The sequence below is a fragment of the Stegostoma tigrinum genome, chromosome 19, assembly GCF_030684315.1.
Source record: "Stegostoma tigrinum isolate sSteTig4 chromosome 19, sSteTig4.hap1, whole genome shotgun sequence".
NCBI classification, from domain to species: domain Eukaryota; kingdom Metazoa; phylum Chordata; class Chondrichthyes; order Orectolobiformes; family Stegostomatidae; genus Stegostoma; species Stegostoma tigrinum.
The window spans coordinates 49,643,691-49,669,379 of NC_081372.1; the positions used below are offsets into that span (position 1 = coordinate 49,643,691).

The 25,689-nt window shown below is 40.6% G+C and overlaps 1 protein-coding gene across 3 annotated transcripts in view; it reads right to left on the reverse strand.

Annotated features, from left to right (window-relative positions):
* LOC125461302 (ankyrin repeat domain-containing protein SOWAHA) overlaps nt 1–25,689 on the reverse strand; it is a 77,137-nt gene that overhangs the window by 13,770 nt on the left and 37,678 nt on the right. For all 3 annotated transcript variants that reach the window (XM_059652835.1, XM_059652836.1, XM_059652834.1), the window contains one exon: nt 16,952–17,014. In XM_059652835.1, coding sequence (XP_059508818.1) covers nt 16,952–17,014 — 63 coding nt within the window. The remainder of the gene's footprint in view (nt 1–16,951; nt 17,015–25,689) is intronic.

Below are 25,689 nucleotides of genomic sequence, written 5' to 3' on the forward strand. Positions count from 1 at the left end.
GCTTATTCAGTGCATTCCATTTGTTACTTTTGTTTTAAATCCACTAAATTCATTATTTAATGTCATGTCCACTTGTTCTATCTCCCTGGTAAACAGCAAAGATGATAATAATTCACATTTTTACTATTATCTTTACCTATGATATTACACTGTCCCTTCGTAGTCCTATTTCCTCACAACCTTGCTTTTTATAAAATGTGCCTGTAAAATATTTTAATCATTGTTTTCTTCCTTGGTAAGTTAATTTCATAGCCACTCTATGGCTTGCAATACCTTTTATTACTTCTCTCCTGATCTCTCCCCATTTCCTATTCTTATCAGGCATTCCTGTGTACTATAGGCATAATATACATTTCTATTCCCATCCTCAACTGTTGCCTTGTCTTTATTCATCCATGGAATCCAACTGTACTTACTGTAAATTGTTCTCTATATGTCAGAAGATATATTTTTTTCCCACTCTATGTTGAATATCATTTTCTGTTTCTCCTGTTCTACATCACTGCCTGTCAATATAGTCGGCCATCTTATTTTCCCAAGTTCTACTCTCAACCCTCAGAACAGATTTTTTTCACTTGAACTTTGTTTCATACTTACGCCCTTCCATCATCTTAAAGCACATTATTGACACTATTGTCTACATGTTCCCCTACTTTTACTTCAAGTCATCAGGTTTAGTTTAGTCCCTATTATTAGATTCAGTATTGACTCTTCTCTTCTTGGGTTTGTTACACACTGAGTTACATAAGGCACCCTACACACATTCAAGGAACTCCATTTATTATTCCATTTACCCAAGTCTGCTGTCCAATTACATCTGAAATGTAGTGCTGAAATCCACCTGAGTTATCCTTTGGTTTTGTTCATTCCCTTAATTTCTCTGCATATTTAAATACGCATCTCCGTTCCCAATACCTAGGCAAAATTTGTTAGCTTTCTGGATCTTTCATTATCCTATATTTCTGCTCATATGGGTTCCATTTTTGTCTGGCTGATAGCCATTTCCTTTTTCCACTGCCAATAATGTTATCCCAAATTAGCAGTTACTCTAACTACCTGTTAATGTTATCTATTTTAAATATACCTAGTCCTGGTTTTGCTGTAGCCATGTCTCAGTAATCCCTATTATGACTAGCTCCTCTCAACACAATTGCCTCCAGCTCCTATTTTCTTATGGGCATTTAAACAATTTTTAATAAATATTACTAATAACTTTGTATTTTCCACTTCTTATGACTTGCTATTCTATAATTTCCTTGTCATTAATGGCCCCTTTAAACTTTGCTCATTTCGATATTCTCACACCTTGCTGCATGTGCATTTAGGCACTTAATTTCTTTGAGATCATAAACTACATTGTACACAACAGATGGGATCAGACACCTCAGGACCTCTTTCCCAATCCGCATTATTGGTTGCTTAGCTGTTTCATTCTCCCTTCTCCTGAACCTGTGTTTTCCTTTCAGTGAGACTCCTTCCCCTCCCTCACATACAGGAGTCTCTTGAACTCGCACTCCAGCTCAATGACTCTTGACCCAGAGAGGTTGAAGACAGACATACATTCTGTAGATGTGTTAGCTCAGGAAAAACAAGTCATCTACATAATGGCTGTAAATCCACGCACTTAAAACAAATCCTGTAGCGTACACATTAATCTCTCTCGACATAACACAGACGATTCTTAGTTTATTTACTTGAAAAGTCTTTATTCAAATGATTATTTCTAGTTATAAACAGTATTGACAATTTAATGGTCCTAATTTAAACTGCTGTTCTAGTTTTGAGAAAAAATATTAAAACTCATCAATTAATCATGTCTGCTTACCCAATTCATTTCTCTGGACTTCAATTCTCAGGTCTCATTGTGTCCTGCCCTTTTCTTAGAATGCTTCTTTATCTGTTAGTTGCTTCTCTTCTCTCATGTAACAGAATTCCCATATCTCACCAAATTTCATGAGCTAAGTACTACGTTCAGCAGTATTCAGTTGAGCTGAACTTTATGCTATTAACTGTGTACAAGAAAACCACTAGAAGATATACTCTCTGAAATTCTAAGCATCCTCATCTCGCTCAGTTATTGGGGCAATCAGCCCATATAAGCCACATAATTAGCTTACTGTGCACCTACACCTGGAAGGCAGCTTACTAACCACCAGAACTAAACAAAACTACAAGTTAATGTTAAACTAAATGCTAATTACAAAGCTTGATGCAATTTAAAACAATTAGCCCTAACCAACCATTCTCTTACCAAATTCAGGCTACACATTGTATTGGCAGAGATAATAGGAACTGCAGATGCTCCGAAACGTCAGCTTTCCTGCTTCTAAGATGTTGCTTGGCCTGCTGTGTTCGTTCAGCTCCACACCTTGTTATTTCTACACATTGTATTGTGTCTGGTTATTTCACTTTTCAAAATTAAATGACTAATGCCCCTTATCCTTCAAAGGATTCATAAATGTATCATGTATTTTTCAGTTAATGTAAATCATACTTGTCCTAATAAGTCCTGAGAAAATTCATCTCCAGGACTTTAAATACTGTGCCTGATTTAATGATCTGGTCAGAAATAAAGCAGTGTTAAGATGATGGAGAAGTAAATCTTTAAAGGTTGGAATGATTAAAGAGAGCTACAAGATGGTAGCAAGGAGGTGGTGGGAGAAGGGAAAATCGGCAGGTCTGCAAACAACAAGCATAGGAGTAGGTAGTTTGCAATGCAGCAGTTAATTGGAAAAAACTTGTCATAAAAGTACAGCCTGTCTGTAATGTAAGTTTACATTTTAAAAGATATCTGTGCATTTAGAGATGACGTGGAGGTTCCGGTGTTGGACTGGGCTGGACAAGGTCAAAAATCACAACACCAGGTAACAGTCCAACAGGTTTATTTGAAAACACAAGCTTTCGAAGCCTCGCTCCTCCTTCAGGTGTTAAATGAGAGAGTAAGTATTGGACACAGAATTCTAAGGAAACGATCAAAGGGTCACACCACTGATCAGGATGTATTAAACAAACCTGAGATGCTATTAAATCTTTAATTGATTGATAATGCACATGTAAATCCCTAAATTCCTTTCAAGTCATTGTCTTGAGAGAACTAAAAGGTTTTATCAGGATAAAGTAGAGATGATATTTTAGGTCAGACAATGCATGTTAGGAGTGATAAAACCAGCCTGATTCCATGCCAAAACAACAGATTCTAAACAAGGCCTCACACCGAAGGTAACCAAATGTGGAGCTGGACGAACACAGCAGGCAAGCAGCGTCTTCGGAGCACAAAAGCTGATGTTTCGGCCTAGACCCTTCATCAGAAAGCTCCTAAGATGCTGCTTGGCCTGCTGTGTTCATCCAGCTCTACACATCGTTACCTCGGATTCTCCAGCATCTGCAGTTCCCATTATCCCTCACACCTAACATGCATTGTCTGATCTAAAATGTCACCTCTTCTTTACAATGATAAAACCTTTAGTATCTCAGGGCAGTGACTTGAAAGGAATCCAAAGATTTGTGCATACATATCAATCAGTTAAAGATTTAACAGTATCTCAGGTTTGTTTAATACATCCTGATCAGTGGTGTGACCCTTTCATCTTTTCCTCATAATTCTGTTCTGATACACCCTCTCTCACTAACACCTCAAAAGAGGAGAGAGGCTTTGAGGGTATTGCAGACGCTGGAGAATCCAAGATAACAAAGTGTGGAGCTGGATGAACACAGCAGGCCAAGCAGCAACTCAGGAGCACAAAAGCTGACGTTTCGGGCCTAGACCCTTCATCAGATCTTCATCCCCCTCTCTGAAGAAGGGTCTAGGCCCGAAACGTCAGCTTTTGTGCTCCTGAGATACTGCTTGGCCTGCTGTGTTCATCCAGCTCCACACTTGGTTACTGCAGAGGCTTTGAAAGCTTGTGTTTTCAAATAAACCTGTTGAACTGGTGGCATTATGATTTCTGACCTTGCATCTAAAGACAATTATTTGCACAACCCTAACCCCCAAATCCTATACCAACATAGACTCAACAAACAGCAAAGAACGAACCCTTCTGAAGGAGGGTCCAGGCCCAAAACGTCAGCCTTCCTGCTCGGCCTGCTGTGTTTATCCAGCTCTACATCTTGTTATCTCTTTCCCTAGCAAACAAAATTAGCCTGCTCCACAGTGACACTCAGTGGTCAGATTCTGGAACTAAATCCATCTTGGTTATTAATTTTCAGTCGTTCTTTTCAGTTCAATTACTCTGCTAGCCAATATCATTAAAAATTTAGCACTGAAGACCCTATCATATCACCATGAACTTGAATAATTGGGATTGCAGACAAATATTGAGGCTGTTATTACATATTGAAATGGGATAACAGAAGCAGTGAATTAGAAAGGAATGTTATATTTCACTCAATGATAAAAAATCAAATTAAAGCTTGATATTTTCCTCACTTTCAAAGCACAGACATCACTCAAATAGCATTAACTTGATAAAGACTTCCGATTGTAACATGGAAGCAAAATTAATACTCTAGTTTCTAATTACAGATTGGCAGTTCAGACAATTTCATTGAAACCAGGCAATATTTATAGTGTATTTTAAATGGCATTTCTGATTGCTGTTTAGCATGCTTAAATGACAGCATGCTATTTGAAACTGGACGTTACACCAAACTGGTCGAAAAACCGTCTCACTAGTCCTCACTACTTCAGCCTCCCTACCTGAACCCTTCCATTGCCACTCCTGCCATTCCCTCTTCTGGCAATTCCTTGAACCCTCTACATGCAGCCCACCTTGCAAGAGGGGGGAAAGAGTGGAACAGTCAGGGAGGGAAGCTGCAGCATTAACATGCACAATAATGCAGGCAATACTCAACATTTACAAACTGCACTGCTACAACAATGAACGATTAGAATGCATTTTAGAAGGAAAATAACAGTAGAAAACTGAATTTTTAATATTATAGCATCATTATTAATTATCTTGCAACCGCGGTGAATTGGTTCTACTCCAAATCTGACCAAATTGTGCTACAACAATATCTTGTCAGGAAAAGTCAGCACCAGGAAGAGGATATTGCTAAAAACTTGCCTGCCCCAAATTTTATTCAGATCTTGTAAACAGTTATACAAGCTGGCATAAATCAGTTATTTTAATATTTCATATTATTATAAAAACGTAAAGTAATAAAACGCTAAACATAGTAACTGAAAAGATCAAAACAAGTATATGCATAAAATTCTTTGGCAGCATCCCAGTCAGATTTAGCCTATGTCTGTCTGATGGATGATTGCATAGCATTATTACTGACAGAGTTAAAGTATTAAGGATAGTTTTTGATGTGCCCAGTAATAGGATCTAATTTGCTGATCATTTTCTGCAATCACAATTGCTTTAATGTCACCACTTTAGTGTAATTACTTGTTGGAATAATACACTATGCACATCCATAAAGCGGCTTTACACATTCCCTGAATAAAATTCACTTAGTATCAAGGGATTACACCACTACTTATTCACTGCATCCCATTCAGTAAAGAGTGACCCAAGGCTAATAAAAACAGATCTTGGCAGACTATTAAACTGTGCTTCTGCTTTCATGATAAATGATCTTTCAACAACTGCAACAGCTCAAAATTGGCATTGTGTTTACTGTTGGAAATATACTCCAAAATCAATGACCTTTAATAAGTTAAAAGCATACACAATACCTTGCTTTAATTCAAGCAAGCAAGGCAGCATGTCAATGATTTGAAAATTCAATGTGACACTACATATCTCTTTAAACTTCAATAGTACAGTCTAGCTGACATTTTTGTTCCCTCTTGTAAACAATTTGAGATGTCTACTACATTTCCACAAATGATGCCTTTAAATCTCCTCAATCATTCCCTCCTAAGTGCTCTCAGATGTCCACAATGTCGCATCCATTACTTGAAGTGTCGTATTTATTCAGGAGTGCAATAGCCCAGGCAATATTGTACTTTGTGTATTTACATTAAGAATAATCCTCCTAGGGTGAAGATCAAGTAATATTGTCATGGATGACAATAATACACCAAAAATCAAGTCCTACTATTCCACAAGTTGTCAACTGTTTACCTACTCAATTAAAATCACCAAGATGATCAATTTGCCTGACTGGCTGTTACTCAAGCCAAAAAGTAATTCACACCAGGTTTTGTCATGATTGGCAAAATATAAGGTAATAATTATTAATAAAACCTAATTTTTAAAAAATGACAACAAAAATGGATTAATTTACAACTATGCAAGCTAATCTACATTGCTTTAAAACCACAAAATCACATGCATTCATTCACAAATAAAACAAAACATTTGACACAAATATTAAAGAGTAAAACATAGACAGGAAACAACTTCTGTAGATCAATATGCAGGCCACAAGGATAGAGAATTATTTCAGTTCTTTTGACTTTTGCAGACAACATTGCTTTTCCATTACTGAGTGATGTCAATCTTCTATTTCATCGATCACGTGGACTGAATTTTTTTTTAAAATGTTAGAATTCTTTCATTCGTTTCTAAGCTTTCTTGTCTCTTCATTCAGAGAAGTGAGAGATTCTTAATTGCAGGATTTTTTGTGTCTTCCGAGTGCACTCCATGCGCAGATTTATAAAAAATTCTACCTAGACCAATGCTGTTGGCTGTAGTTAGGCAGTTTTTCTTTCAGAGGCCTGGTGCCACTCTGACTCAAAGTGCCTACTTCACTGCTCTGAAAAGTTATTTAGCGAAACTGTACACCAAAAAAAAAGACCCACTATTTTCTTGCTGAAAATAAAACACTACTGTTAGAATTGAAACTGCTACAGTTAAAACTATTTTCCAGTTTATAGTCCAAAATAAAATGCATGGTCCCTTACAGTAACAAAACAAAATGTACATATAGGTTCATACATATATATTTGGAAACTGCAGGGGATGGGCACATTAGAAATGTGGAGCTTATTCAAGGAAAAGCTCCTGTGTGTCCTAGATACGTATGTTCCTGTCAGGCAGGGAGGAAGCTGTAGAGCGCAGGCGCCGTGGTTTACGAAGGAGGTAGAATCTCTGGTCAAGGGGAAGAAGGCGGCTTATGTTAGGATGAGATGTGAAGGCTCAGTTAGGGCGCTTGAGGGCTACGAGGTAGCCAGGAAAGACCTAAAGAGAGAGCTCAGAAGAGCCAGGAGGAGACATGAGAAGTTGTTGGCGGATAGGATCAGGGTAAACCTAAGGCTTTCTATAGGTATTTAAGGAACAAAAGAATGACAAAAGAAATATTAGGGCCAATCAAGGATAGTAGTGGTAAGTTGTGTTTTGAGTCAGAGGAGATAGGGGAAGCACTAAATGAATATTTTTCAACAGTATTCACTCTAGAAAAAGACAATGTTGTCGAGGAGAATACTGAGATACAGGCTACTAGACTAGGTGGAATGGAGGTTCACAAGGAAGAGGTATTAGAAATCCTACAGAGGGTGAAGATAGATAAGCCCCCCGGGCCAGATGGGATTTATCCTAGGATCCTCTGGGAAGCCAGGGAGGAGATTGCCGAGCCTTTGGCATCGATCTTTAACTCGTCATTGTCTGCAGAATAGTGCCAGACGACTGGAGGATAGCACGTGGTTCCCCTGTTCCATAAGGGGAGTAGAGACAACCCTGGTAATTATAGACCAGTGAGCCTTACCTCAGTTGTTGGTAAAGTGTTAGAAAAGGTTAGAAGGGATAGGATTTATAATCATCTAGAAAATAATAATTTGATTAGGGATAGTCAGCACGGTTTTGTGAAGGGAAGGTTGTGCCTCACAAACCTTATTGAGTTCTTTGAGAAGGTGACCAAACAGGTAGATGAGTGTAAACCGGTTGATGTGGTGTATATGGATTTCACCAAGGCATTCAATAAGGTTCCCCACAGTAGGCTATTGTACAAAATGCGGAGGAATGGAATTGTAGGAGATATAGCAGTTTGGATCGGAAATTGGCTTGCTGAAAGAAGAGAGGGCGGTAGTTGATGGGAAATGTTCATCCTGGAATCCAGTTACTAGTGGTGTACCGCAAGGGTCGGTGTTGGGTCCACTGCTGTTTGTCATTTTTATAAATGACCTGGATGAGGGCGTAGAAGGATGGGTTAGTAAATTTGCAGACAACACTAAGGTTGGTGGAGTTGTGGACAGTGACAAAGGATGCTGTAGGTTGCAGAGAGGCATAGATAAGTTGCAGAGCTGGGCTGAGAGGTGGAAAATGGAGTTTAATGCAGACAAGTGTGAGGTGATGCACTTTGGTAGGAGTAACCGGAAGGCAAAGTACAGGGCTAATGGTAAGATTCTTGGTAGTGTAGATGAGCAGAGAGATCTCGATATCCATGTACGCAGATCCTTGAAAGTTGCCACCCAGGTTGACAGGGCTGTAAAGAAGGCATACAGTGTTTTAGCTTTTATTAATAATGGGATCGAGTTCCAGAACCAAGAGGTTATGCTGCAGCTGTACAAAACTCTGGTGCGGTCGCACTTGGGAGTATTGCGTACAGTTCTGGTGACCGCATAATAAGAAGGATGTGGAAGCTTTGGAAAGGGTGCAGAGGAGATTTACGAGGATGTTGCCTGGCATGGAGGGAAGGTCTTACAAGGAAAGGCTGAGGGACTTGAGGCTGTTTTCATTGGAGAGAAGAAGGTTGAGAGGTGACTTAATTGAAACATAAAATAATCAGAGGGTTCGATAGGGTGGATAGGGACAGCCTTTTTCCTAGGATGGTGACAGCGAGCACAAGGGGGCATAGCTTTAAATTGAGGGGTGAAAGATATAGGACAGATATCAGAGGTGGTTTCTTTACTCAGAGAGTAGTAAGGGAATGGAGCGCTTTGCCTGCAACAATAGTAGATTCGCCAACTTCAGGTAAATTTAAGTCGTCACTGGATAAGCATATGGACGTACATGGAATAGTGTAGGTTAGATGGGCTTCAGATCGGCATGACAGGTCGGCACAACATCGAGGGCCGAAGGGCCTGTACTGTGCTGTAATGTTGTATGTTCTACGTCCAACAAGTAATGAATTATACATGAAGGATCAAGAGTCAGTTTAAACCTTCAGATGTAACAAATTCTTATACTTCATGTTTTTCAAAGCGATAACAGCAAGTGCTAGATAATTTTTGAAAAGAAAGGGAAATGGAGAAAAGCAAACACGGAAGAACACAGATTTGATTTTGTGCCACGTAACATTTTAACTCCAGAAGCAAGTCACATTTTACTTGTTCAGGTTGAGTGTAGGAGAGAGTTCCGAGGAAGGGTCACCAGACCAGAAACGTTAGCTCTGTTTTCTCCTTCGCAGATGCTGCCAGACCTGCTGAGCTTTTCCAGCAACTTTGTTTTAGTTCCTGATTTGCAACATCTGCAGTTCTTTTGGTTTTTGCTTCTACTTCATATTTTCTTTTCATACCTGCACACACTACCTTAAATCCTAAAATACTGTGCTCAGAATTCTTACAAAGGATGTGGAATAATGTTTCCAGACATATTCATAAGATTTTTACATTGATCTGTTGCGTTGGAGCAAGCATAGAGTAAAGACGTAGACAAATTTTAAAGGAGGGCAACAAGACAAAAAGAGTACAGCTTAAATGTGTGCAGTTTTGGTCTCCTTATTTGAGGAAGGACACTGTTACATTAGTAGCAGTTCAGAGAAGTCTCACTTAACTGATACCCGTTATTAAACATTATCCTACGAGGAAATGCTGAACGGGCATTTCGCTCAGACAGAAGTGTTGCAGATCAGCTGGAATCAGTGGCTTTGTACGAAGGGAGATGTTGCTAGCAACAAGTAGCTGAATGACATTGAATATTCATCACCATTCTACAGACCAAAGGCCTTCTACCTTTCAACAACTATTTGATGGTTCCAGGCAGCTTGTGGGTGAGCATGTTCACGCAAAAGCCATTCAACCTCTGGAACTGAACGTGCTGTTCTTCCCTCTGCGCTAAAAATAAATAGCTCAAGCCTGAAAGCCAGCTTTCCCTGCCCCTGTAAGCTGTGGCTTTTAATAAAAAAATAGTCAGACATCTTATATATGGGAATCAGTCATTCCATGCCTCCTGCAGGCAAGGGAAAATATCTGAGGAAAGAAGACCAACACCAGCAAGTCCTAACAAGCCAAAAGAATTAACTCCCAAGAATCCTCTTGACAGGGACCATTAACCTGTCTTCCCAAAACACCAATGGTTTTTATCTGCCTGCTTCTGTCTGTATACATATATAGGGGGAAGTTTTGTAAATGGTTAGAACTTTAACTAATAGTGTTACACATCAATGGTTCATAATTGTTTACATAACTGTAGCTAAATCCACTTATTTGCAATAGATAGTAATTCTTTTCAAGTACAGAAATCCAGTCTATGCTTTCTTTTTGGATATAAAACACATATCTTGGGGAATTTTAAATATTTTTATCATATCTTTAGCTTTTGTTAATACATAGTACACTGTAAATCAAGCCATCCCAATAAGGCATAACAAAACAGTGGGTGGCACAGTAGTTAGCACTGCTACCTCACAGTGCCAGTGACTTGAGTTCAATTCCAGCCTTGGGTGTGGAGTTAAACACATTCTCCCCATATCTGTGTGGGTTTGCTCCAAGTGGTCTGGTTTCCTTCAGCAATCCTAAAATGTACAGGTTAGGTGGATTAGCCACATTAAATTGCTATCATGTCCAGGGATTGTAGATTAGGTGGATTAGCATAGTAAATTAAGGGTTATGGGGAGATTGACTGAGGCCCTCTGAGGGTCAACGCAGACTCAATGGGCCAAAATAATTTCTTTCCGCACGAAAGGGATTCTCATAAAAATGTAGATGCTGAAAGGAAGTTTCCTTTTGTAAGGCAGACTTTAAAAAAATTAGACACCTCCCATTTAAGACTAAATGAAGAGCGTATTCATAGAATCATGAGTCATGAATTTAAGGTGAAGTTACAAATGCTGTTTTCCGAGAACGCTGTGTCGATTTACTCCAGGACAGGTCATTGTTTTCTCCTACCCTACTGACAGTTCCGTTTCCGTTAAAATGGAAAAAGGTGGCGAGATCAAAACGTCATTTGCTTGAAGTTAACATTTTTATGTACCATCTGAGTCGAAACCACCCACTTTGGCTTAGATGCTACATAGCTTTGGGTTAAAATTATCCCTACACCATCTTTAAGGCCTTTAGATAGATTGCAAAATGCCAAACAGAGGCATAGACCACTGCATATTTTAACAGAATAAGTAGATATCAGAATAATGATGCTGAATTACGGAGACAGAGAATTGAGCAGTGTGATTAATTTTGTACTGTTGTAGCAAAGGCCCAGCATTTGCCCAGCAGGCTGAATATTTTTATGGTTCTAATTACCTTTGAAAAAAAAATCAAGACCTCATGAATTATTGAATTCTAAGAGAGATGTCATCCAAATTACATGCAGTAATTGTATTTAAATTGAATGGTTTTAGACAGATAGCCTTACCTCTGCAAAAAAAAACTGGACTACAGCATTCTTCTGAGAAGTTTTAAGATCTTTAAGGGCACAACACAATTAACACAGCTACCAAGCCAAAGGACCCTTGAACTTCAGGAACAAAAACGGAAGTAGCTGGAAAAGCTCAGTAAGTCTCGGAGCATCGATGGAGAAAAAAAAAATCAGAGTTAATGTTTCAGGTACGGTGACTGGATAGGGTCATCAGACCTGAAACGTTAACTGACTTTGTTTCCTCCACTGATGTTGCCAGACTTGCTTAGCTTTTCCAGCAACTTCTGTTTTGTTCCTGATATACAGCATCCATAGTTCTTTTGACGTTTGAACTTCTGTTGCCTTTAATTTGCTACTTCTGCATGTTAGGTTTATATCAGCGTTAAGAGCAAAAATAGGAAAAAACAAACTAGAGTGTAGGACATGAGATAATGGGAACTGCAGCTGCTGGGGAATCCGGAGATAACCAAGTGTGGGGCTGGATGAACACAGCAGGCCAAGCAGCATCATAGCAGCACAAACGCTGATGTTTCGGGCCTGGACCCTTCATCGGGGAGGGGGGGGGGGAGCGGGGATGGGGAGAGGATTCTTAAATAATTACGGAGAGAGGGGGAGGCGGACCAAAGATTGATAGAGGATAATATAGGTGGAGAGGAGAGTATGGGTGGGGAGGTAGGGAGGGGATAGGTCAATCTGGGGATGATGGACAGGTCAAGGGGGCAGGATGAGGTTAGTAGGTAGGAGGTGGAGGTGCAGCTTGAGGTGGGTGGAGGGGATAGGTGAGAGAGGAAGAAAAGGTTAGGAGGCAGGGATGAGCTGGGCTGGTTTTGGGATGTAGTTGGGGGAGGGGAGATTTTGAAGCTGGTGAAATCCACATTGATACCATTTCTGAGGTTCTAAATTGATCTGAATATTGCTTTTGTCTTTTAGTAGACATTATATTGCATTGTGATTTTGTTCATTGCAAAAGCAGAAATAGTTCTGATTTTAGTCCAAACAGTGGCTGTGTTAATAACCATTACAAACATGTTTCATACTGAAACAGGGTAGTTCAATGTGATTAGAAGTGTATTGGTATTTGATAGATGATCTTGCCAACTTGTAGGCTAACAAAATAGAAATAAATCCAATGACACAAGTTGCCAACTACATTCACCAGAATCAACTTGGCCAGAGATTGCTATCAAAATAGCAGTTAAGGTACTGGTATACATAGATATGTATTGGCAAAAAGTACAAGCGCTTCAGGGTAAGAAACAAGTGCATGACAAATTGCAAAAATACAACATTCATTGTAGATCAGAGCACCTCAAACAAACAGCATGGTGAAAATGGCACCCTGTTATTGGCTTCACCATTAAAAGTATGCAATGTCATAATATCACTATATTTTAGTATTAAATGCAAAATAAACCTGTCAAAAGATATTTAGGTCAAATAATTACATGTGGTGAAGGCTGATATAATTGTAACATTTAAAAGGCATCTAGGTAGATAGATGAATAGGAAGGGCTTAGAGGGATATGCTGGCAAATGGAACTAGATGAAATTAGAATAATGTGGTTGGCATGGACGAGTTGGACCGAAGGGTCTGTTTCCACGTTGTATATCAGACTCTATACAATTAGCTCAAGCATCTTTTGGCAGCACCAGAAGCAACAATTACAAGGAAACCTCTGTGGCACTGAAAATCAAATTATTTTAAGTGCAGATTCTTGAATTTGGACTTTTTTTGGGATAGTGAGAATGCTTGAAAAATATCATGTTGTACTTGGTTTTCCTTTATTTTCTTTTCTTCTCCTGCCTCTTAATCGTATCTTCAAACCCTTTCTTTACGTCTCTTGCTGTACCTGACTGCCACTAAATCAATTTCCTAGAATTCATTGCTCTTCTCAGTTTGATTTTGCCTTCCTTACTCCATCCTTAAATCTCTCTGGTCAAAGACTTGCTAGTTGCCAGAGGTCATGCAGGATCCAAATATCCACTATCTCCTGTGGTGATGCTTGTGACTTGAATTTTCGACTTTACGGACAAATTGCAACAGAGATTGTTCAATAGTAACTGAAAGAACTGCGGATGCTGTAAATCAGGAACAAAAACAGATGATGTTGCTGGAAAAGCTCAGCAGATCTGGCAGCATCTGTCAAGATAAAAAAAAAATCAGAGTTTGCGTTTCACGTCCAGTAATCCTTCACCTGAACTGATGATAGCTGCAAAAACGTCGGTTTATGTGCAGAAAATAGGAAGGGGGATGGGATAGGAAGCAAATGATAGGATACAGCCCGAAAGAGGGGACAGCAGTTGGATAGACAAAGGAGTTGATGGTGATCTGGCTAGGATGGTCAATGATTGTTAATGGGGACTGTTAGGTGACTAACAACAGGTAAAGTGTAATGGCAGGCTTGCACTAAAAGGGTTGCACCACTCCGCAGTTCCACTTCATCCTCCGGCTCATTCATCATGCCAACAACAAACTTTTTCTTTTCCTTTCAGGCATCATGGCCCACAAGATGCAACAACTCAGAGATACCCATGGCTCTCCGGAACCTTCCTCTCCTCCCATACTATTTGACTCTACCCCCTCTCCCAACTCCACCTCCTGTTGGGTATTCATCTTCTCTTCTAACCTTGCGCTCTCCAATGCTGAACGGGCTGTACTCAGCAAACGCCTCAGCTTTACTCCTCTGCGTACCCACCTTAACCAATTTCAGGCACAACATGAGATCAAACTCTTCTTCCGTCATTTTTACCTCCTTGCCCATTTCTTCAGGCAAGATAGTCTCCCAGTCCCATAGAACCCTTCACCCAGGCCCAACATTCTCCTTCCACTCGGACCCTCCCTCTGGCCTTTTACCTACACACGATCTGTTCATCGAGAACTGTCAACATGATATTGATCGCCTCAATTTCTCTGCCCCCCCTCACCGAATCCAGCCTTTCTTCCTCTGAACTGACTGCACTCTGTACACTCAGCTCTAACCCTGACTTTGTAATTAAGCCTGCTGATATGGGTGATGCTGTTGTAGTCCGAAGTACTGACCTCAACATTGCAGAGGCCAAGTGCCAGCTCCCTGGAGCATGATGTCTGGGCAGGCCCATTGTTTCAGCCTATTCCTGCCTCTCAGAACCCCTACCTTCACCCTCTCTCTCTCCCCTGTCCTCTCTCTCTCTCCCCCCTCCTAGACCAATCCCTGCTCACGTACATTCATGCTTTCTGTGATGCTTTATGGTGCTTTCAGAAGTTACAGTCTGCAGGTTCCAGCCACCTCCTCTTCACCATGGATGTGCAATCCCTCTACTCAGGTCGCAGGGCTGTCTACTCCAGGAAGAAGCGAAGACCTGAACCATCATTGCCCACTACCCACCCTCCTCTGCTTGGCCAAACTCGTCCTCACCCTCAACAACTTCTCTTTTGGCTCCTCTCATTTTCTTCAGTTAAGAGGGGTGGCCATGGGTACCCACATGGGCCACAGTTATGCCTGTCTTTTTGTGGGATACATGCAACATTCCTTGTTCCAGTCCTGTTCCAGGCCCCACCCACAACTCTTTCTCTGATATATCGATGATACCATCCATGCTGCTTCCCTCTCTCGTTCAGGATTGGAAAAGTTCATTGAAAGTGAAACCAATTTCCACTCAGTCTGCACTTTTACCTAGTCGATCTCTGACTCCTCCCTTCCTCGACATCTCCGCTTTCATTTCTGGGGATAGGCTGTCCACTAATATCCAGTATAAACCCACTGACTCCCACAGCTACTTGGGCTGTACATCCTCACACCCCACTTCCTGTAAAGGCTCCATCCCATTCTCTCAGTTCCTCATACTCCATCGCATATATTCAGATGAGGCCAATTTCAACATGGGAGCCTCTGAAATATCCACCTTCTTTGTCAACTGAGGGTTTCCCAGCACTGTTGTTGACAGGGCCCTCAACGGGGTGCCAACCCACATCCCGCACTTCCGCCCTCACCCTTTCTCTAGCCTCCCAAAGCAGAGATAAGGTTCCCCTTGTGCCTACCCACAATCCCACCAGCACCCACATCCAGAAGATCATCAGCCACCATTTCTGCCACCTCCAGACACCTATCTCCCTTCCCTCTCTTGTCTGCCTTCCACAGGAACCGGTCCCTCCAGGACACCCTGGGTCCACTCCTCCTTCATTCCCAATATCCCTCACAGCCGCACGGCATCTTTCCCTGCAATCACAAGGTGCCATGCTTGCCCATTTATCTCCTCCCTCCCAACTATCCATTTCCCACCATCTTGTCTACTGCAGTCACTACTCACAATGTGGTCTCTACATTGGGAAACGAAGCATAGACTGGGTGACATCTTTGCAGAGCATCTATGTTCTGCTCGCAAATAAGACCCCGAGCTACCTGTTAACACACCACCCTATTCCTTGGCCAACAACTCAGTCTCTGGCTTGCTGCAGTGTTCCAGCAAAGCTAAACGCAAGCTGGAAGAACAACACTCATTTTCTGCCTGGGGACCCTACAGCCCTCTGGATTCAATAGAGTTCAATAATTTCAGAGCCTACACTCTCCCATGACCCCACCCCACACACTCAGCCTTGTCATCACATGGCCTGCCATTACACACTGCCTATTGTTGGTTATTAACAGTCCTCATTAATAACCATTCACCCTCCAAGGCAGATCATTATCAACTCCTTTGTCTATCCAGTTGTTGTTCTCTCTCTCTCTCTCTCTCTCTCTCTCTCTCTGGGCTCTTTCCTATGGCTGACTCTCTAACCCATCCCTCTCCCTATTTTCTGCACATAAACCAATGTTTTCCCAGCTACCATCAGTTCTGAAGAAGGATCACTAGACCAGAAACGTTAACTCTGACTTTTTTCTTGACAGATGCTGAGATTGTTCAATGTCTTGCTGCAAATTCTGTCCCAATACCTTATCCTTTGGTTAAGCAAGGATTGGACAACAATGTGGGGGAAATACTTATTGACTCAACTCCCCAACAGATTACTGTGCCAGTGGCGTACAATGAGAAGATGCATTTATCTATACAGCAATTCCATTTACATTTCATAATTTAAGCAACAACTTTAGTTCTTTTCAACTGTTAAAAGTCTCTCAGGCAAAAAATGAGCAGTTCCCATTTATTTGCAGCCCCACAGCATCATTTATTGTTGCAGTGTATACATGCAGTGACCCAAGTTTCTAACTCTAACCAAAAGTTCTCAAAACATAAACAAAAAGTATAATCGCCTCTACCATACTTCAGTACCTTTGCTGTTCCACCAGCCATTTGCAGAAAAATTCTTGAGCTATTCAAACAACATATTCAGTCCTACCAATATAAAATGAACAACTTTACCTATTGTGGAAAATATAATTCTAGAAAATAACAAACATTTTACATTACAGGGTTTGGATTATAAAGCATGTTTGTGGTACACAGAAAATATGCAATTAAACAAAAGCTCTAAGAATATTTTTTTTTCAAAGAGCATTTGTACTTACAGCAACAGATGGTGAACCCATACTTCCAGTGCCATCTTCAAATCCATTTTGCACAGAGTCATCCTGAAAGAGATACAACACATAAAAACAGCAGTTATCAAAGTCAATTGATCCATTAAGTATATACCACTAATTTTACAATATGAAACTTGAAGTTCAGACAGACTTCAGGGGACAAGATTGGTGGGTATTGGTTAGACCAGTTGACTAAATAGCTACAGAATCAAGACAATGGAGTGGGTTTACTTCCTGAATCTGTTCTGGTAGTTCATGGAAAGTCTGCCTCATTAGCTTGCCCCATACTTATGCCCCCTAAATTACAAATAACCAATTGTCTCGCTCTTCTTCATGGACCAACTCTAATTATTACTTAGAAACTTAGGTGTACTCATACAATGAATACAGGAAGTTAGCATACAAGTACAACAATTAGGATGTCAGTACAGTAATGAAATGGAGTACACGAATATGGAAGACTTGCTCCAATTGAAGGTGGTTTTGGCAAGATCACACATTTAAGCACATTGGTCATGATTCAGTCAGATTGACAGACTGGTCCCTGCATTCTGATGGAATTTAACTGCAAAGACAGAGGATATATCAGTTGGCTGAGGAATCTAGAACTTGAGGCACAGTTTCAGAATAAGGGGTCAGTCTATCAGAGGACTGAGGTCATACGCGGAGAAATTTCCTTCCACTAAGGTTGTGAATCTTTTCAATTTCCTACCAGAGAGGATTGTGGATGTTCTATTTTTAAATATATTGCAAACTGGGATGAATAGATTTTTGGTCTGTGAAGAAATCAGAGGGTACAGGGTAAGGGCAGGGAAGTGGAATTCAGTAGGAAAGTCAGCCATGATTATATCAAACAGCTGAACAGGGCCTAGGAATATAAGAGGAGGTCATTCAGCCCATCAAGTCCATTCCCCTTTTGTTTAGATCATAGGTGATCACCTATCATAACACTACTTTCCTGTGCTGTCTTCTAAATTCAATAACCTCTGGAAATGTATTGACTTCTGATTTGAACATGCATAACCACCGAGATTCAGAATCATTGGGTTAGGGAATTCTAAAGAACCTCTGTTGTCTGAAGGCAATTATTTCAGTCTGTTATGGCTGACCCTTGATTCTCTTACTATTTCTCCTCATTCTAGAATTAGTCCAGGGAAACATTCTAGACATCCACACCACCATGCTCTACAGGAAGTTTCAATAAAATCACCACTCACTCTTTGAGGAAGTGGGATTCTCCAGAGCTTCAATCTCTTAAAACAATTCCAAGGATTAGTGCGTGGCACAGTGGCTTTGTGGTTAGCACTACTGCCTCACGGCACCAGTGACCCAGGTTCAATTCAACCCTCAGGTGACTGTGTGGAGTTTGCACATTCTCGCCCTGTCTGCGTGGGTTTCCTCCGGATCTTCTGACTTCCTCCTACAATCGAAAGATGGGAATCCAAAGACGTGCAGGCCAGGTAGGCTGGCCATGCTAAATTACCCAGAGTGTTCAGGGTGGGTTATGGGGGAATGGGTCTGGGTGGGACACTCCAAGGGTCGGTGTGGACTTATTGGGCCGAAGGGCCAGTTTCCACACTGTAGGGATTCTATAATCTAGTCTGGTGAAATGCTGTTGCATTTCCTTTGTGATAAATTTATAACTCCTTAGTTAATGAGACCAAACTTGCACATAATATTCAAGGTCTCAGAAAGGCTAGATAGAATTGCAGAAAGACAATTATTTCTTTACAATGAAAGCCAACAATACCATTTGCCTTCCTTATTGATTATTGCACCAGCACGCTAGCTTTTAGTGATTCATGAACATGAACACCTAGGTACCTTCGAGCATCAAAATTCTCGAATCTTCCATTTTTTAGGAAGCAGAAAATGAGAGGAGTAAGTCATTGGGCCAAGAGTCTGCCTTGTCATTCAACAGGACCATGGCTGGTCACTATTTCAACACCATACATCTGTGCACTCTCCACACTCATTGATGCCTTTCGGTGTCTAGAATTCGAGTTTTTTTTAAAATTGGAAAATGTATTCAATGACTTGGCCTCCAGAGTCTTGTGGTAGAGGATTCCGCAACTTCACCACCCAACGATTGAAGAAATTGCTCATCTCAGTTTCAAATAGTCTATCCTGTATCTTGAATCCCTAATTCCTTGTTCTAGAACCTACCCATTGCGCAAGGGAGAACAGTCATCATTCCTACACCCACTCTGTCCAACCCTGTCAGAATTTTATGCATTTCAGTGAGATGTGTCACACAGGACACAAAGACAAAGAAACTAAATCGGTTTGAACTCATCCATCCCCTTCTCTGCTTCTTTTTCCCCTCCCCAGTGTTGGAGTTTACTGGATGCTAGCAATTCAGATCCTTTTCTTTTACTTAACCACTGGAAAAAAAAATTGAATTTAAATTCTATGATTAACTGGCAGCTAATACTTTCAAAAAACATATCAATGTGAAAATTAAAATCACTGGCTCAAACAAATGAAAAATAATGGGAACTTTAGAGTTTTTTCTGTGAAGCAAGGTCAACAATAATTTGTTAATTAATACTTATGTTGTTTTAATATTGTTGCAGCGGTATACCTTGCACCCCTTATTTAACAAGAAGCCTGAAAGCAATATGATCAAGGATGACCTTTGTTTCAGATTCAAATTCCTACTAAAAGATAATCCTTTCATGCAAGCTTTCCATGGTACATTCTGCATTTGGAAAAGTGGTAGTATTACCAAAATATCACGAAGGTGCAGGATATTCTCAACCTAGTTAAAATTTCGCCTTGACACAGCATGCAATATTGATAAGAAATAAGGAAAATTTGTCAAAAACAATTTTGTGGAAAAACGAGAAATTTAAAAAACAAAGCCAGAACATAGATTAAATTAAACCAAGGTTTTACCCTATCTGATCTGTTAGTGTCAAGCCATGGGAGATTTTTTTCCTGCATTAGTGGAACTAAAAAGATGCAAGTTGTAGTTGTAGGTATTCCCAATTCTGTGCAATTAATCATTGCCACCAGACGGAACCCGACTGAGAACACTCTCATCATTTGAGACAGTCCTCATGCTGTGTTTACTATTCATCGTATGTAATGCAGATCAACTTTTATTCGCAAGTTATAGCTCTTTCTCACATGCAAAAGTAAAATAGGTATCATAGCTGTCATTATCCATTACTTCTCTGGCACTTTTTATTTAGTTGCAAAATAAATCTCTTCCTCTATCTTGTGATTTTATTTCTGAGTTGACAAATGACAGCAATTTCACCAAGGTATTTGCAGTGCTATACTTTAATACCAGTAAAATAGCACGATTAATACAAGTGCTAGATCCATTTGTTACCGTCATAGCCAAAGTACACATACAGTAATAATCAGTAGCTACTTTAATGTGCCCACTGGGAAACTTACTGCTGCACTAAGAGGCAATCATCCACGCACTGAAGACTCAATGGTCATATTTGGCAGACCTCCTCTATTAACTCTTCAAGTATTCGGTGGACAAATGAAACAACTTTGCACACAGGATTAGCAATTCATTTAAACATGCCAAGACAGGGAAACACAGATACCCAAACACCAATTTCAAATAGTAGTGATAAAGATTTCAGTGCTGAAATTCCTAATAAAAGTCTCACTGGAATTTCTTCCCGTGAGACGCAAGTTTTTAGACGACTTCTTGCTAAGTGCCACTGTACATATTCCTTTCATCTCAACAGATTAACAGACGCCATGGGCAGTGAACACCACAATGCCTAGAAAACAAACTGCTGGAAATTCTTAGTGATAATAGGAACTGCAGATGCTGGAGAATCTGAGATAATGAAATGTGAGGCTGGATGAACACAGCAGGCCCAGCAGCATCTCAGGAGCACAAAAGCTGACGTTTCGGGCCTAGACTAGGCCCGAAACGTCAGCTTTTGTGATCCTGAGATGCTGCTGGGCCTGCTGTGTTCATCCAGCCTCACATTTCATTATGCTGGAAATTCTCAGCAGGTTAGTCAGCACGAGAGGAAAAAAACCAGAAGCACTGCGGACGCTGTAAATCAGGAACAAAGACAAAGTTGCTGGAAAAGCTCAGCATGTCTGGCAGCATCTGTGAAGGAGAAAACAGAGTTAATGTTTCGAGTCTGGTGACCCTTCCTCAGACCTGATGGTGGCTGGGAAAACATCAGTTTATATGCAGAAAATAGGGAGGTGGGTGGGGTAGGGAGTAAACAATAGGATAGTTTCCCCATGTCCCAGCCCACCACCCTCCACACCAGGCTTTGTTACCACCTAAGGTAACAAGGTGTAGAGCTGGACGAACGCAGCAGGTCAAGCAGCATCACAGCAGCAGGAAAGCTGACATTTCGGGCCTAGCCTGCCATTACACACTCCCTGTTTTTAGACACTAACAGTCCCCTTTAACAACTATCCACCCTCCCAGACTGATTGTTAGCAACTTCTTTGTCTGTCCAACTGTCTCTCTCTCTGTGGGCTCTATCCTATCGTTTACTCCCTATCCCACCCACCTCCCTATTTTCTGCAGATAAACTGACGTTTTCCCAGCCATCAATTCTGAGGAAGGGTCACTGATCCTGAAACGTTAACTGTTTTCTCCTTCACAAGAGGGAAAATGTTATTGTTTCAGGTATAATCTGTCAGAATGGAAATACCATTTAAAAGAAAGAAAGAACAGATGGGTGGGGAAGGATAAACACACATAGAAACATGGAAGATAGAAGTAGGAGGCCGCCATTCAGCCCTTTGGGCCTGGTCTGCCATCCATCACGATCATGGCTGATTGCCCAACTCAACGGCCTAATTCTGTTTTCTCCCCATAACCTTTGATCCCATTCACCCCAACTGCTATTTCTAGCTGCCTCTTGAATACAATCAATTTTTGGCATCAACTATTTCTTATGGTAATGAATTCCACAGGCTCACCACTCTTTACTGAAGGAATGTCTCCTTCTATCCATCCTAAATGGTCTATCTAGAATCCTCAGACTAAACGCCCTGGTTCTGGACACACCTGCCACTGGGGATATCTTCCCTGCATCTAACCAGTCTAGTCCTGTTTGAATTTTAAGTGCCTATGAGATTCCCCCCTCATTCATCGGAACTCCATCAAAAACAATCCTAGCTTAGTCAATCACTCCTCATACGTCAGTCCCATCATCCCCAGAATCAGCGTGGTAAGCCGTCGCTGCACTCCCAAGAGTTACAGCACCTTTCCTCAGAAACAGGAGACCAAAACTGCACACAATATTCTGCATAAAAACCAAAAGTACTACGGATGCTGTAAATCCAGAACAAAATCAGAAATTGCTGGAATCTGTGCAATTTTGGTCTCCGTATTTAAGGAAGAGTAGACTTGCATTTGAGGCTGCCTTGCAAAGTTTTGCTGGATTGATTCCCAGGATGAAAAGGTTGCCCTACGTGGAGAGGTTTAGTAAATTCATTCTATAATTCTCTGGTATTTAGCACGATGGGCAGTGGTCTAATTGAAACATTGAAGATCATAAACTGGTTTAACAGAATCAGCAGACGTTGCTTCCCCTAGCTGAAGAATCTAGAACATAGAGACAATTTCAGGAGAAGGACCTGATAATTTCATACCGTCATGAGGAAAGATTTCTTCACTCAAGAAGTGAGTGTCTTCGGAAATTTCCGCACCTGGGTATACCGTCATTGAGTATATTTATTGCTGACATGCAGACATGTTTGGTCTGTTGGCGAATCGAGCGACGGAGGAAACAAACAGGAGAATGGAGATGAAGCTCAAGATCAGCCATGATTGTATTGAGTAGGGAAGAAAGCTCTATGACAGATGATTTTCTCCTATTTGTTATGTTCTTGAAATCAGATAATATTGTAAACAACAGGCCAGTCATCATCATTTTGGAGGGAGCAGACGAGCCGGGAGAACTTTGGAATAGTCAAAAGGAAACAAATACAGCAGGTGCAGATCAGAAGTAAAAATAGAAAATGCTGTAAAAGGTCAGGATCATGCATGGTCCTCAATGCAAAATGTTGTTTGTTTTCTTTCCCCCCCGCACCTTCTACAGAAATTTCCCAACTGGCTTAAATTCACTTTGGAAGGAAAAACAAGAAGGCAGATTACTACCTGAATGGCTGACAACAAGGAGTGGGAAGTTAACTCTGATTTTTTTTCTTAAAATGCTGCCAGACCTGCTGAGCTTCCAGCATCTTTTATTCACAACATTCTAGGTGCAGTCTCACAAGGCGCTGTGTAATTGCGACAATACATCTTTGCTCGTACTTGAAACTTTTTGGAAACTCGAAACGAAGGCCAACATACCATTTGCCTCCCTTACCACCTGCTGCACCTGCATGTCACCTTCAGCGACGGCTGCACACTTCCCTCTCCCTATTGTCTGCCATTCAGATAGTAATCTGCCTTCTTGTTTTTCCATCCAAAGTAAATAACTTCACATTTATCCCATTTATTCTGCATCTGCCTATTACCCAACCCGTCCAGATAATACTGAAGGATCTCTGCATTCTCGACACAGTTCGCCCTCCCACCCAACTTGGTACCATCTGCAAACTTGGAGATGTTATATTCCCTCATCCAAATCATTAAAATATATTCTCTGTAAGCTTACTTTTGTACTCTATTTTCCCCTTCTTAATCAATCCTTTGGTCCTTCTTTGCTGAATTAAAAACTCCTCCCAATCCTCAGACATATTATTGTTCTTGGCCAATCTTTGTGCTTCTTCCATGGATCGGATACTATCTTTAATTTCCTTTTGTGAGCCATGGATTAGCCCTCTTACATATTTTGCTTTTGTGCCAGGCAGGAGTAAATAATTGTTTCAGTTCCCCATGTGTTCCTTGATTGTTTGCCAATGTCTATCCACTGTCTTCCCTTTAACTCTCCCCAATTTATCAAGGCTAACTTACAACTCATATCTTCACAGTTTGATTTATTAAGATTCAGCACTCTAGTCTCCAAATCAACTACCTCATTCTCCTCATTAATAAAAAAAAATTCTATCATGTTATGGCTGGACATCCCTGAGCAGTCTTGGATAGTTAGACTGGCAATGATTCCCTACTCATTACACAGTACACAGTCTAAAATGGGCTGCTCTCTAGTTGGTTCCTCCATATATTGGTCAAGAAAACGATACCATGTACATTCCATGAATTGTTTCTCTCAGGCATTGTGGCTAATTTGATTTTCCCAATCTATGTGCAGATTAAAATCACACACCGTCACTGTTATTCCTTTATCACATGTATCTCTAATTTCCCATTTAATGTCATTCCCAACATCAGCACAGGTGCTCTATATATGACAGCCACTAATGTTTTTTGCCTCTTGCTATTTCTCAATTCTACTAATGTAGACTCCATACTGTCAGAGCTGATATCCTTTCTCACTATTGAGAATTTCCTCTTTAACCAGAAATGCCTTTTAGCTGGTCCTTCCTAAACTACTGAATACCCTTGGACATTCACTTCCCATCCCTGCTCACCCCATGGCCAGGTCTCTGCAATCCCATTTGTATTTCACCCATTTAAATCTATCTGCACAATTAGTTCATCCATTCTACTGTTCTGCATATTAAGAAGGTACAATGCTTTTAAGCTAGTCTTTTTAACTTCATTTGTCTCGCTCTTATTTTTCTCAATAGTTCCGTTTGAATTTTGTCCTTGGTTTCTCTGCCTATAATTTTTTAAAATTCCCTTTTCAATTTTGTGTTTTTGTCCTTGCTCCCTCTTTCTGACTCCCTACATGGGTTTCCACATCCCTGGTTATATTTGTTTAAATGCCCCACCCCCCAAACTGCTCTCACGAACACTCCGACTAGGACATTGTTCCAGTCCTGCCCAAGTGTAACCTGTCCAATTTGTACAGGTCCCACCTCCCCCACAATTGGTACCAATGCCCCAGGAATCTAAAACTCTCCCTCTGGCAACACCCGAGAAGTTTAGGTTTAACTTTCTCCTGGCACTTCAAAGAGAGAAATTAAACATATTTACAATAAAGAGAAAATGCATGAATAGAGGTGGTAGTGAACATCAGATGAGTCTTAATCAAAGCAAGAAAAGTTTGTGAAGTGCAGCATGTTCCAGTTTTCCAAGAACATTATCTACTGATCACAGCCTTTATTCAGGGGTGATGCTGACAGTGTGGGATGAATAAGTTATCATTAACATAACAATAGTATGGATGAGGAATAGGTTAGCACTTGGGAAGTGACCAAAAATAATAGAAAACTACTGCAGTATGACATCGTGCATCCATGTTGCAGACTAGTCATGTCTCTTTCCCAGCTCCCTGCAAGATATCATCCAGCTATAATGTTGTTGGGTACTGTATGTCAAAAATTCCCAACTTTATGTCACTATCTCAAAACCTTGATTTTGTTGTCAGACACCTTGTCCAACACTCAGTCTTGAATGTTCCACCAATTTTGTCCAGTACATTGGGAAGACTGATGTTATTTGATCACGTATTCTTTTGAAGACAAGAATTGTTCAATTCATTCTTTAATACAATCCAAACCTAACAGTTGCTGAAAACTCCATCAAGGAATAATTCTCACTTGTTATAGTTCCTGACTCAACTAAAAGGAAAAAAAGGGTGAAAATAAATCAGCCAATTGGGAAATTTCTGTAAAAGGTGCAGAAAAAAAAACAACATTTTGGATTGAGGACCATGCATGATCCTGACCTTTTACAGCATTTTCTATTTTTACTTCTGATC